Below are 15110 nucleotides of genomic sequence, written 5' to 3'. Positions count from 1 at the left end.
TCTTCCCCTTTCCCTCAGACAATGTGCGAACCATTCCAGCTTCAGAAGTAAATTGAAAACTTTTCTGTTTCAGGGCTGATCTGAATTTCTGGTCTTTTAACTCCTTGGGCATTTTTTGACCCATTGTGATTATCTTTTTCCTCCTGTTATTCCTCTTTTCTCTCTTTGTGCTTTTGTCTTGGTCTTTCGTATGCATTACTACCATTTATGAAAGCTCCACAGCGCAGATACACTCCCTTGTGGAGTCGATTCCAGCGCTTTACAAACCCGCTAATAATAATAATAATACAGATGATAACATGGAGATGATAAACTCTGAGGTCCAAAATCTAAAGGTATTTTTGAAACTGAGGGATGCTTGTGTCCTGATCACAAAGCTAATGACTTAACTACCCCACACCTCTGAATTCCATACCTTTTCACTAGGTCATACCTCATTCACAAGTCACACTGTCTTACTAGGTCACACCCCTCCCTTGGTTTAGGGCCATATTTTTCACATAAAATTGGAACACACAGGTATATCCAATTTGTTGTTTATGTCTTGAAAAGAATTATTGCCCTCATAAAACATGGGTCAGGTCACTAATATGCTCTTGAAGACCAGGCTCAGCAAGGAGTGTTGTCAACCTTTGGGCTTGCATTGGAGGACACCTCCCCAGAAAATGAATGTAGGTGTAAGCCATATTATCTTAATAACACAGGAAAAAGGAAAGTCTGCTGAAGGGAGGAATGATGACATTATTCATGACCCTTTTGTCATAATGAAGAAGCAATTACTCTGGAGTTCATGGCTGGTCTGGATATTTTGCAAAGGTCTAGCAAAGAATACTGCAGTGATACACAAAATAATAAAAACAAAATAGAAGTCATTTATTACAATTAGAATTCTAAATTTACCATCTCCCTTGAAAAGTATCTTAGAGTTATATTCCTTGAATTAGGTGTCAATGATTCATCCACGTCTGAAAAAGGAAACTTCCTTCAGAAAGTTCATCTATGGTCAACAATTGCAATGTGACGTCTCCATACTAGACATCATCCAGTTGGAAATATAGTTCTTCAAGTGTTGACAAGATTTGAGTTGGGTTATTTTAGTATAAATATGTCAGTTGAAGGATTGAGTTTATGCACTCCACTTTCCAGCAATGGCTTCTAAGCAACGGGGACAGGGTGTCAGGGAAGACGTGGCAGTATATTTTCTACAGCGTGGGCATCTTTCTTTAGCAGCTGGCTGAACTATGACTTTATAAGCTGCTTCTTCAAATATGTCTCCTCCTAAAATGAATAAATACAACAGCATTAGAAAGAGTATCGATGATTTCTGTTGTAAGAGATTTTTATGGATTAATATTTTTGTGCATTATTAACAATAATCAGAATGTATTTTCACACTCTATGTTACATGTATACACAAATGTACTACTGATTCTTTTGAAACATGTTTTCCATGATGCTTAGAAGTGTGTTTTTATGATAGGTGTGTTAAATAGTCCACATTTTGGAAATAATGCCACCTTGACCAAGATGGAAGTTATCTTTGTCACTAACATTCTGCTTCCCCCGCCCAACTCACCTCCTCGCAAACTCTGTGGCACACAGTAGAGCTGAAATGTAATGGTTTATTTCCACTGTTATTATTATGCTGCTCTTGATGAACTTTTCTCTGTCCCTCCACGACTGGTAACAATCACAAGGTATGTTTCCCTGTTTCCTATTCATCCACATAACACATTTACTGTTCATGTATCTAGTTATGCTCTAGCATCTTTGGTCAACATTAGCATAGAGCGTGCAGAATAATTATTCACCTAGTGGGTTAGTGCGTGGGTGTTAAGGCAATGTGATGTTTATTTTTCATGTGCTCTGATCTGCTGATGAAATTAAACATATGCTCCCACCACAGTAAAACGGTGGTTTCTGTAATTCTATATGTGAAAACAATTTATAAAAACCCTTGAATTTGGTGGTGAGCCAGAAGACTTTTCTATGCTATTAGGGATGCTATCCAATTCTTTTGGGATATTGCTGCCCATTTGGGACTTAGAATACTTTTAGATTTTATATACTATGTATAAGTTTGTATTTGAGAGTCTTCATGGAACTTACTCTGTATATTTATTTTGAATTCTGTAATAAAATCATTTAACTTTTTATCGATCCAGAACTCAGGTATTAGAGGGCTCGCTTAATCAATCACACTGAACGAATGATTTGGATTTCTGATTTTTGATGCTCGAGTGGTGCCGTAATGCAGAAGCCCATTGGCACATGAAGAACAAGTTGCTTACCTTTGGTAACATCTTATCTGGTAGAGGCTCGATCTAGCTGGAGATTCCTTACCTTTGAATATTCCCCAGGCGTAATCCTGTATCTGGAAGTTTTTGACCACCAGTACTGCCGAAAATGATGTGCGGGATATCTATATAGGCACCACCCTGGCGCCCTGACATCAGTTACATTCACGATTTTCCACATCAGGAGCAAGGAGCCTCGATGAGAACTGACCACTGGTGTGAAATTTTAAGGCCCTAGGAAGGGTGTCCCTTACACTGCAATCAGCTTACAGAGTGGGAAGGATGGGAGGGTTGGTAAGGAATCTGCAGCTAGACAGAGCATCTAGCAGATAAGGTGTTACCGAAGTTCAGTAACTTGTCCATCTGATAGAGACTTCTAGCCACAGATTCCTTACCTTACAATAGATACTCAAGCAATGCCTCCCAGCAGGTAGGTCTGCAAAGCCAATTTAAACCAGAAAGTCCTGCAGGACTGAAAGGGCAACAGAACTGACTGTCCAGACAGTAGTGTTTGTAAATATGTGCAAATATGCACACGTTGCAGCGTGACAGATGATCAAGACAGGTACTCTGCAGGCTAACATAACAGGCACAGCCTTAGCTCTGGTGTACTGAGGGACGCAAACCATCAGGGGGTTGCTTCTTAGCCATTGCATAGCAGATCTCGCCAGAGCACTATCCATCTTGAGATGGTCTGTTACTGCACAGCCTTTCCGTTCTCGGCCCCATGAAGTGGAGAAGTGTGGCTCAATGGTTAGAGCGGCAGACCCTGATGCAGAGGTCTGGCCCGGGACCAGGGTTCAATTCCCCGCCTCGGCGGGTCTTGGGCTGAAAAATTCCACGGACCTGATAATTCTCGCCTCGGTGCCTATTCCAATCACGGAGTCCCACTCTGCAACTCTGGGCAATAGCTTGCTTAATCTCCACAACGGCCCCCACAACGCTAAAGGATGCCTGGCCTCCACCTTGGAGGTGCCCTGGAGTGGACGCCTCACATGGAAAGCCAGGATGGGTTCCACAGCGGTATTCGTACAAGCGCCTTGAGACCCTTGCGGATGACTAGTGCGCTATACAAGTACCAATTTACAATTTTTATTTACAAGAGTTGATCATCCACATGGAACTCTTTTGTGCAATCAAGGTAGAATGACCACGCACTTTTTGGGTCTGAAAGATGGAGTCTCTCCTCTTTGGGGTGAGACTGTGCAAATAAGGTAGGCATAGTGATGATCTGGCCTACACGAAAAAGAGTTACAACCTCCGGAAATAAGGATGCACGTTTCTGAAGTACCACCTTGTCCAGATAGAAGGTGGAGTAGGGAGGATGTGCCAAGAGTGCCTGCAATTCGCTGTCCCTCCTCAACAATGTAATTGCCACTAGAAAGGCCGTTTTGATGGTCAATAGGGCAATTGTGCAGAGGCTCAAAAGATGTGCACATTAAGAAGTTTAGAACAAAATTTAAATCCCGCTGGGACATGAATGAATGGCCTGGGGGGAACGTGCGCCGCAAACCTTTAAGGAAACCTAGCCACAAAAGGTGACTTGAATAAAGAAAGTTGGTCCAGCAACCGCAAAAATGTCAAAATGGCCGATAAATAACTTAAAACTCTGCTCATAGCAGAGCCCTTCTGTGTCAAATATAGAGCAAACAGAAGAACCTTAGAGAGAGGTGTAGAAAGAGGGTCAATATTTTTAGAATCACACCATGCCACAAACTTTACCGAGCCGTATACAGACTTGTGCAGGGACGCTTGGCTGCTAGAATAAAATCACTGACTTTTGGAAGAAGGTCAAAATCTTACAACTCTCAATCTCAATGCATGAAGGCGAAGCGTGGCCAGGTTTGGGTGCAGAACCCTGCCCTATTGCTGCAACAGAAGATCCTCCCAAAAAAGCAGCCTGATTGGAGGACCCGTGCTAATGCTCAATAGTTTCGGCCACCACACTCTCAGTGCCCAATCTGGAGCCACCAGAATGACCCAGGCCCGATCGTTTCCGATCTTCCTAAGAACTGTGGGCAGGAGTGGTATTGGCAGAAAGGTGTACAGAAAGCCTAAGCTCCGTTCAAGATGAAAAACATGTCTGAGCGAGAAACTCCTTGAAAACTCCAGCGTGCAAAACTGTTGACATTGGGTGTCCTCGACAGTGGCAAACAGATACAACCAAGGATCTTCCCGTTCTTGGAAGAGACCTTGCGCCACCTCGGGATGGAGGTGCCATTCGTGAATCGCTAGGCATCTTCAGCTGAGTTTGTCTGCCCTGGCATTCAGAGAGACCACCAGGCGTTAAACCACCAGGGAAATGCCATGATGTTACAGCCATGTCCAGAGGCGCCGAGCCTCTTAATTAAGGGTCCACTACCCCATCCTGCCCTGTTTGCTGCAGTACCACATGGCAGTGGTGGTGTCCGTGAACACTTGAACCAGCCTTCCCCTGACTGAAGGAAGGAAGGCCTTCAATGCCAGCCGTATCACTCGGAGCTCCAACAGGTTGATATGGAGTCTAGATTCCACTGGAGAAGAAAGTCCTCTTATCTTCACCTCTCCCAGATGGTCGCTCTAGACCAGAAGTGATGCATCTGTCCACACAGTCAACTTTGGGAGAGGTGTCTGCCACTGAGCCATTCGCGATTCGGTAGCCACCACTGCAGGTCTTTTGTGGTTCCCTCAGAGATCTGGACCATGTTGGAGAGATTCTCCTGATGCTGTGCCCACTGGAACTTCAGGTCCCATTGCAGAGCCCACATACACCACTGGGCATGTGTCACAAGAAGGATGCAGAAGGCAATGAGGCCCAACAGCCTCAGAGTCGGTCTCACCAAAATCCAGGACAGGGGCCAAAACATCAGTATCATTGTCTGAATATCATGGACTTGCTGCCTGGGAGGACTGGCCCAAAACTCCTCTGTATCCAGAACAGCTCTGATGAAAGGAAGTGTCTAAGAGGGAGTGAGGTGTGACTTTTGCAAGTTGATAGTGAACCTCAGTGAGTGCAGAAGGTTAGCCGTAGTCTGGTGGTGGGAGACGACTGCCTAGGACAAGCCCATCTTCCAACAGCTAATCGTCGAGGTAAGGAGACTGGAATTTGCTGACCTACAAAGATGAGCTGTAACCACCACCATCACATTTGTGAACACCCCAGGGGCTCTGGTAAGGCCAAAGGGGAGTACGGCACACTGGAAGTGCTGTTGGCCTACCATGAACCGCAGGTAGTACCCGTGGGCAGGTTGTACGGGAATGTGAAAATATGCATTGTGCAAGTCCAGCAATTCCATACTGTCCTAGGCAGACAGGACTTGTATGAGCATTTTGAATTTCACTTTTTTCAGGAAGAGACTGAGAAGGCGCAGGTCTAGGATACAACAAAGTCCTCCGTCCTTCTTGGCCACTAGAAAGTAGCGGGAATAGCAACCACAACCTACTTCTGATGCTGGCACCTTCTCTATAGTTCCCTTGGCTAAGAGAGCTAACCCCTGGTGTCGAAGCAAAGACAGGTGGTCTTCCGTCAGCTTGTCGTAAGTACATGGCATGGGTGGAGGGGTGGTCACAGAGGGGAGGGAGTAGCCCGTTTGGACGAGCTGCACAAACCAACGGTCTGATGTAATTGACTGCCAATGGAGCAGGTGATGGCGTATCCTGCCCCTCCACTGGATGCACACGAAGTTCGGAGGGCAAATTACAGGGGCTTGGAGGCTTCAGCAGCCGTGGAGGTAGTAGACTGTCTCGACCTATGGTTGCTTTCCCCAAGTGGTCTGTAGGAAGTGCATCCTCAGCCATGAAAAGATTGTGAGGATTGCTGGCCGGCATGGCTGGTCATGTAAAGACATGGTTGGAAGCTCCTTCCATGGCCACGAAAGGGGCAGAGTGATGTTGGCATGAGGCCATGGAAAGTCTCAAGGACCTGGCCGTTGCTCTGCTATCCTTCAATCTCTCTGAACAACAGAGACCCATCAAAGCGCATGCCCCTGAGTGAGGCTAGGACATCCCCCGAAAAGCCAGTGGTTCTCAGCCAGGCATGGACCTTAAAGGCCGGCCACCAAAGATGAAACGACTCTGCGCAGCGAGTTCCCAGTCCACATCAGATGGTGAACTTAGCTGCATCCCTCCCATCAGCAATTTTTTTATTTTTTATTTATTTCTAAAGTTTTATGTAACGCGATTTTGAGCCACAAGGGTATCAGAGCGCTTTACAATACACAGATATTTAACATTAGATGAGTGGGGTAATATACATACATTCGAAATTCGCCATTCAAAACAAAAGAGGTAGACAGTGGCATCTGGATAGCATAGGTGGCTAGTAGTCATTAAAGAATTAAAATCTTAGGTTGTGAATTTGTTCATTAGAAGCATTTCTACTTCTTTTTTGAAGGAGGTAAAGGAGGAGATTCTGCATACATCTGGAAGTAGGAACTTCCAAATTTTCGGTGCGATCCCTGAGAATGCTCTGCAACCAGTTCTCTTTTTATGGAAGGATTGTAATTTCAGTAGTAGTGAACTCGCACTTCCCGACTGTGTGCCAATTTCCGACCACTCTAGCTTTTGTGCTAAGTAACTGGGGATATTGCTATGCAGAGGTTTATGGGTCATGCAGACGATCTTTAGTTGTTTTCTTGCCTCATAGGGTAGCCTGTTCAGAACTTTCAAGGTCAGAGATATGTGGTTATTTCTTTTAGTTCCTGAGACCAGTCTGGCCACAGCATTAAGAGATGCCCTCAGCGGGGCCAGCTTGTATTTGGGAAGACCGCATAGAGTGGTGCTTCCATAGTCCAATATTGGTAACACTAGGGCTTGTACCGCCATTTTTAAGTCGGTCTGTGTGAGAAGTTGGCCTGATATATGATGCTCACTAATTCTAGTGATCACCTTGTATCAGTTCAAACAACCCTTATGGTGATTGGTTGTAAGTCAACCTTATAGACCAGCTATCCTAATGGTAGCATGGACAAAGCAGTCTTAGGCTAAACTCTTATGGCATGTGAAGCCAGCTGTTTAACCGCATATAACCCCTTGAATACCAAATGAAAGGACACCACACAGGTAGTTATGAAAATAAACAAGATATTTATTAACTAACAAACACCTCTGAACTCTTTATGAGGTCAGAGGACTAAGCACATAACAAGACTCTTAGGAAAAATACATTAAGTTGCAGAAGTTACAATGTTGCCCTAGGGGTGCAATAGACCATATACTAAACAAGTGGTATAAGGAAGTCGATGGAAGGAATGGAGCTGTCCAGAGGCTGTAGGATCGCTGGGACTACACTATCCTAACTTTAGGTAAGTAATAGGAGGCCCACGGAACGCGTGTGCAGAGTGTGAACTCACACGCGAGATGCGTAACAACGTCTATGAACAGTGCAGTTCAAGAAAAAGGTGAGTACGGACAATCCTAACTAGGTAGGACTAAAACGACTGTGAAACTGGACACTAGTAGGGTCAATCTACCCTTGAGCACCAAAATGCTCGTGTTACCTCACCCACGGGCTGCGGGTGCATAGGTGCGAAGTCGTGTCGGGTTTCTGCGTTGAATTCTATGGAGCCTGAAAAAAAGATGCTGCAGGCGACCAGGAGGACGATGTCCGGTGTGATCCAAGGGTGGATCAGAGATGCTGAAGACCTGAAAGCAGAGGGGACGATGTTCACAGTCACTAGCCAGTGACTGGAGTGGAACCAGGAATGGAACCAGATGCTGTTGTCGCGATCATGTGAAGAGTGGACGCTTGACTCTGCAGCCACGTGGACCAGGAGGTATCTTCAACGACCAGGATGGAGGCATGAGCTGTCCCACGCAGGCTCTCGCTGTCGGCGGTGTTGGTTCCGGATTCAGCGTCAACAGGCCTTGGCAAAGGCAACCCACGCGGTGAGTGGAAAAGACGTCTGGTGCGGATCAGGAGGGTCCGGGGTGCTTCTCCTTTGCAGGGAAGCAAGGGCCAGTCTGGAGCAACCAGACCAACGGTGTTGATGTCGTGGATCGTCGTCTAGGAGGCCACTAGCCAGCCGGCAAGTGACCAGACAACGTGTCGAGCAGCAAACAGGCAGAAGGGCCTGAAAGCAGAGGGGACAATGTTCACAGTCACTAGCCAGTGACTGGAGTGGAACCAGGAATGGAACCAGATGCTGTCGTCGCGATCAGGTGAAGAGTGGACGCTTGACTCTGCAGCCACGTGGACCAGGAGGTGTCTTCAACGACTAGGATGGAGGCATGAGCTGTCCCACGCAGGTTCTCGCTGTCGTCTAGGAGGCCACTAGCCAGCCGGCAAGTGACCAGACGCGTCGAGCAGCAAACAGGCAGAAGGGCCCCACGCAGATCTCGTGGATGCTGGAGGGCTGGTCTTCGGTGCAGGAGCTGCTCGGGGCTGGGGCTTCTCAATCCCCAAAGCACTTCGCCGAGGTTACCTCAGAAGTCGTGCTGGAAGCGAAGTGCAGTTTCTCCAAGATGGCTGGTCCCACGTGTCTCGTCGCACCCACGGATCTCAGCTGTGCTGCAGATGTGAGTTGAGGTCGGAGAGGTCTGAGAATCCGGGTCTCGTCGGGCTCTGAAATCTGGATCCTCGAGGCAAGACGACAAAGTGACGCTTGATGGTGCCAGCTTGTGCAGGGTGGACACTCCTTGCCCACAAGGGAGATTTCTTCAGTCTTCTATGTAGAAAGGCGAAGTCCAGAGTTTCTTCTTGCAGAATTTCAGTTCAGGATTAATCTAATTTGGAATGGGACCAGCTCCTACCTTTATTCTCCTAAAGGGGGCTGTACTATCACTAGGTCCCTCCTATGGGTGGGACCAGGAAGGGGGGTGGTTACACCCCCTATCCTTTGTCCGGTGTCACGCCAGAGCTGGGGCTGGAGAGCCCCAGCAACTGGTTTGAACCGGTGTATGCACAGGGCACCTTGTGTGCCCCAGGCATGTCTCATCCCTTTCAGCCCTGGCCTACCTAATACACAAAATCCTGTCTGGGGTGGTGCTAGCACCTCCCAAGGCAGGAAACCCTTTGTCCAAGCCTCCCTCGCTGGAAGGACTCCCAGCAGCAGGAGGTCAGACTTGTGTCTGTGGTGGCAGCATCCATTTTGGGATGCTGAGGCTCGAGTTAACTTTAACCGGGGTTCACAGTTAGGTACATGTCGTGTCCCTCTAGAAGGGTGGAATGCTACCCCCGTCGCCAGAATTGGCGAAGGGGGTAGTATTCCAATTTGTATGACACCTTACTCGACATGTTTTGATAATGCTATGATAGGGGGTGTAACCACCCTCCTTCCTGGTCCCACCCATAGGAGGGACCTAGTGATAGTACAGCACCCTTTAGGAGAATAAAGGTAGGAGCTGGTCCCATTCCAAATTAGATTAATCCTGAACTGAAATTCTGCAAGAAGTAACTCTGGACTTCGACTTTCTACAGTCTGTGCGAGGAAGAGTTTAAGTTTCCTTAGGATACTCATCTGATGATTAGTTCCCTGGGTGGCATTATTGACTTGTGCCTGCGTATTCAAGTGTTTGTCAAGGGTGACTCCCAATGATTTCGCTGAGTCAATGATGTGGGGAGTGCAGTCCAAGGAAGTTAGATGCTTCAGCCATAAGTCTATCTTGGGTGTGTGACGGGGGGTGAGAAGAGAAGGAATTCAGTTTTTTTGGGTGTTAAGCATGAGGTGGTTACCAGTGAGCCAACTTTGAGTATTATGTAGAATAGAGTTGAGGGAGATGAAGTCATCTGGAGAGGAGATTTTCATATACAGTTGTGTGTCGTCCTTATACAGGTGTAGATTAAAAAGAATGGGTGAAAGTGCTGAGCCCTGTGGAACCCCTATGGTGACCATGGAGGGATGAGAAAGTGATTGCTTCATCCTGATTCCTTGGTTTCTGTTATTTAGGAAGGAGGTGAACCATTGTAACACAGGGCCAGTTAAGGCCCATTCTTCGTTCCAGTAGGGACAATAGGTTGTCATGCTTAACCGTGTCGAAAGCGGAGGATAAATCGAGAAGTATCAATAGACATGATTTGTTACGGTATAACATTTTATTAGGTCATCCATTATGTGGGTAAGTGCAGATTCAGTATTGTGACTTTGACGGAAGGCGGATTGGTATTTATCTAGGAGGTTCTAATGCTCGGTGTGGTTGCATTATTGAATTTGTACACATTTTTCCAGCAGTTTCAATAAAGTGGGGATGTTGGATATAGAGAGGTAGTTGATGAGATCTGAGGAGAGGGAGTTGGCTTTCTTTAGTAAAGGTGCGACCTACCCTACTTTAAGACAGTCGGGTATGGATCCTTGTCTCAGAGAGGCGTTTACAGTCTTTGACCAGAAGGGCAGAATATAGGTTTTTATCATTTTGAATAGAGAAGGAGGCAGGGGATAAAAGAAGTGATTAGAGGGGTTAATCGCTAGAAGAGCGTTATAGATTTTGCATATAGATTTGAGCAATAGTTTGTGGAAGGGCATTCTTAGATTGGGTGGATAAAAATGTATCCTGCTGCCTACACTAGGCACATAACTCACAAAGGGGGAATAAGAGCTGTTTTGCTGAAGTTGCAGCAGGGGACAAGGAAGAAGGTAAATGCTGTACCTGCTACTGGCCATGGCCTCTACCACCACCACGTCCCAAGAAAACTTGAAAGGGCTGTGTGGGGTGTTAAATGAACTGAGAGGGCTGCTATTGATCGTAATAAAGGCCTCGCCATTTATCCTCTGAGTTTTGGATACTGTTGGTGGAAATCGACACACTGGTGATAACTAGCCCAATAAACAGGTCATTACGCTGATTTCTATGAAGTGCTCTATAAGGAAGAATCAGCATTTTCTCCACAGAAGACTGGTGCAATGAAAAGGCATATCTATAAGGGATGTCTGTACATCCCCAGAAAACCCAGTGGCGCTCATTCGTCTGTGATGTAAAATTACTACACTAGTTCCCTTGACAGGACACATGCAACCTGTCAGGTCCGGGGTGATATCCTGAAAACGGTCCTAGAATGCTTGTTTCCAGGCCAGGGAGGACTTGGCTGGCAGTTCGGGCTGGACTGTTCCCATGGAGAGCAGGGTCAAGACTGATTTGCATATGGCTAATTTTAAACTGGAATGGCATGGTGAGCAAAGAAACAATGGAATTAGGACTGGGTATCTTTACTGGGGTTAATGTTTGACATTGTTCAGCATTCTGTCCATCAATTGTTCTCTTTGCATTGATTTTCATGCTTGGCAATTTACAGTTATACCTCAAACTCCCTGATGGATATCGTGTGCACTCAGGAAGCATTTGTTTGTAGATTTTGAGCTATCCCAGGACCCTCGACACCACAGACAGACACTGTAAAGGTCCATCATGACATCTGCTTACTGCAGTTGCAGTACAGTTTGAAGCGTGTTATCTTTAGTAAAGACATTTTTCTAGCACACTCAGAATTTTGGGGCAGGAATGACACACACACACAAGTTTGGAAGCAGAGCTCTGGATTCATATCGAAGAGGGCTGAAATTTACTGACAGTGTACACAGGTGGAGCCTACATATAGCTCCACGTTGTCACTTCCGGAAGTGGTGCAAGGCTACCACTTGGTACGATGTCCCTACCTACTGGAATACAGGAATAATTGCTAAAAAACCCCACAAAAAACAGATCTATTGTGACCCTGCAGAATTAAAAAGGCAATTAATCTGCAGTTAGAAGTAACCATCTGAATGCATCATACCAACCGTGCATGAAAATACGTTCTTTACTGTCCTCACTGGGTACAGAAAGAAACCAACAAACTTCACGCCTTCAAAACTGACAATTCATAATCCACCCCTATTCCAGTTCCACAAGGTGTCCCCTAGGTGGCAAGTCCTAACCTGTGTGCCTTTAAAACTCTACCTTGAACCTTTACGTGGATTTATCAGAGAGTCTGGCCTCTCAAATCACCAGTAAGCAGACAACATGCAGTTCTGTCTGAAAGTTACCACCAGTGAGGACATACCTCTGGTTGACTCGACTCTTGAGAATTTTAAACTCTGGATGACACTGTACAATTTTAAGTTCTATATCTGCAAAACTGAACTCCTTATCCTATCACAACCATGCTCCTTCCACATGAAAGATTTCCTTGCTACCTCCAATGTCTTAGGCTGTAATCTGACCATAGTTCATATTGTCAAATCACTGTGTTCTCCTTCAACTCCTGACTTAAGTTCCAGAAACACATTAACACCATGGCTAGCAAAGCTAATTATCAGCTTCAACTGATTCATGGAATAAAGCCCCTCGTTCAGGAAGAAGACCTCAAAGAAGTGACCCAAACATTGGTTCTATTATGTATTGACAATGGCAATATGGTCCTTGCAGGCATCCCCAAAATCCACCTTACGCGATTAATAACTTTTTTTGCGTGGCGTAGCACCACTAATCTGTGCGATTGACCACTTTTGATCACCTCACCCCTCTAAGCTAGCTCCCTGTAGATCAATTAATAAACTGGTTTGTGTAATGCACAAGCTCTTAAACTCAGACTACCTTCAGTTTCTAAAAAAAGCAAATTGAAGACACATCTTTTCTATGACAAGCTCTCTGATGTTCTTGGGCCTTTCACAAGATACACAAGAACATCAAATAAATAATAAATAGGCACATTACTTACATCAAGGATCACAATTACTGACAAAGGTAAAGAAAATCTGCCATGCAGCATAACCAGATGAAGGCACCATCTTGCGCCCAGTGCCTGATTTGTAAAAATAATAATAATACGAATAATAAGTATCAAGTTGATTTTACCACCCATTGCCCCTGCTAGTGCAAACAATGACATTACCAAGACAACTGACACTCACTCTCCTACAGGTGTGACGATTGAGACTATTCCAGGCCCCAAAGCTTTAATAAAAGATTGGGCGGTAGGTGTTAGTCAATTTAAATGTATATTGAATTAATAAATAACAGCTGTTGTGTTCATCTCTAAATTAGACAAACAGTGCCACCATGTAGCAGACTGTCATAAATAATGCTGTTGACAATTAAGCTCAGGTGTCTAGCCCGGGAATCCACCAGCTCTAGCCTTGCTCCCCACAGAAGAGTGGACGGGATAAGCAGCATTATAAAGCTCTTGAGACTGTAAAGGCTTCTCTAGTTTGGGCACCAGGTTCTGGGTCGCTGGACTTGACCACATCCAACCCTTGGCACGAGAGGAGGACAAATTTAGCCAGCCAAAACAAAAGGGAAAAAGGGCTAATTTCTCTGGGTTGTTGATCGCTTTGCTGGTGAAGACAGGGTCAAAGGTTGATGCCAGGATTATCACTGTGGGCAAAGTGCAGTGGGGAAAAAACTAAAGTACCAGATACCTGCAGTCTAGACACTGAATCAACTTTAAGAGCACTACTTCAGAGCCTGATATTGAACAAACAGACATCATTAAAGAAGAGGGTTCTGAGTGAGCCATTCATAAACAGTAAGCCAGTGTCTGCATAGAAATAGCACTGCTATCGGGTATCAGCACTGGCAGATACGCTGGTAGCTACTTTGAAACTTTCTATGTTTTATCCTAAAAAACATGGATTTCAGGGTTGAAGAATTTGTTGAGGAAAGTATCCATTATAAATCAATTGGATACTATTGAGTTTAAAAGTTTTCTCCCAAAATCCTTTGTGAACAGCAATACAACTATACATTTATTTCCTGGATCTGCATAGCATAAAGTCACCTACTGTCTCCTAATTGTTCAGTTTATCGATGTACAAGCATGTATACATAATAAACAACATGCATGGGCTTGATAAAGGGAGCTTATCAGTTCTACTCAAGCTGATCTGTGCAAATCACTGCAAGCAGGAGAATGATGTCTATCATGGGTTTAGATCTCTTTTAGTAACATGCTCTATTTTACCCTGGTGGTAAAATGTGCAGTGTGGTGACAATTTAGATTGAAACCAACAATTATTTTTAAAATCTAGTTGGGAATCAAACTGCTCTGCCTTAATTTTGAAGTTCATAAAAAATGCTCCTTTGAGGATATTAGTATCTGAATGCAAATCCAGAGGTACGTGCCTCGCCCCATAGGGCTTTGGGTGGCATTTCTCTTTTTTCATTATTAAAATTCTCTAAGTGAGAACCCAGAAACGTTGTAGGAAACAAAAGGCTAAGAACTAGGGAAGGGGCAGTACTAGACTCTTCTAAGTAATTGATAAATCTGAAAAATACTAATATTTTCTAATGTACAACATTGAAATGTGGAAAACTCCATTGAAAACAACGGAGTGTCTCGGGCTTCTCCAGGCCGGTGAAGCCTGAAGAGCAAAATTCCAATGTTGTTTTTGTTCACAGCTGCTGCTGTGAATAAAGGCCTATCGGAGTCCGAGGGGATTTAAACCCCCTCGGGCTCCGAGAGGCCTTTGTTGTTAGTAATTAGAACATTCTGCCCTCTAGGGGAGGAATGTTCTAATAGCCTTTGAGCCCTCCTAACGGGTTCTACCGGCCATTAAAGGCCTGCTCCCTTGTTAATGGCCCTCGCCTATGCTGGAGCGGGCCTTTAATGGCCGTTAGAGCCTGCTAAGGCTATATTATAATAGTAGCATGTTGAGATCTGCACTGAAGACTGAAGACAATAGAGTACTCAGGGCCAATAATGGTTGTTATATGCCTTCTTCTGCAACATTCTTCCCATTTTATTTTAGAACATTCTACAGACACCAGCACCTGCTTCCACAAAGAAATGGGACCAAAATCACTGATGACCAGCTCACTTCCTCACTCAACAACTCCACCCCAACCATCGCGGAAAACGACGACCCCAACACCGCAGCCCGAACCCTGCATAGATGGATCTCGGACAGCACCAACACCATAGCC

At 45.2% G+C, this 15110-nt stretch overlaps 1 protein-coding gene across 1 annotated transcript in view; it reads right to left on the bottom strand.

Annotated features, from left to right (window-relative positions):
* Positions 1 to 849: 849 nt before the first annotated feature.
* IARS2 (isoleucyl-tRNA synthetase 2, mitochondrial) overlaps positions 850 to 15110 on the bottom strand; it is a 628540-nt gene continuing 614279 nt past the window's right edge. Inside the window, exon 23 of the mRNA XM_086927919.1 lies at positions 850 to 1278. Coding sequence (XP_086784045.1) covers positions 1127 to 1278 — 152 coding nt within the window. The 3' untranslated portion in view covers positions 850 to 1126. The remainder of the gene's footprint in view (positions 1279 to 15110) is intronic.

This window comes from Lissotriton vulgaris, chromosome 6 (assembly GCF_964263255.1).
Source record: "Lissotriton vulgaris chromosome 6, aLisVul1.2, whole genome shotgun sequence".
NCBI lineage: Eukaryota > Metazoa > Chordata > Amphibia > Caudata > Salamandridae > Lissotriton > Lissotriton vulgaris.
The sequence above is the reverse complement of the archived record's forward strand: the minus strand, read 5'-3'. Positions and strand labels throughout refer to the sequence as shown.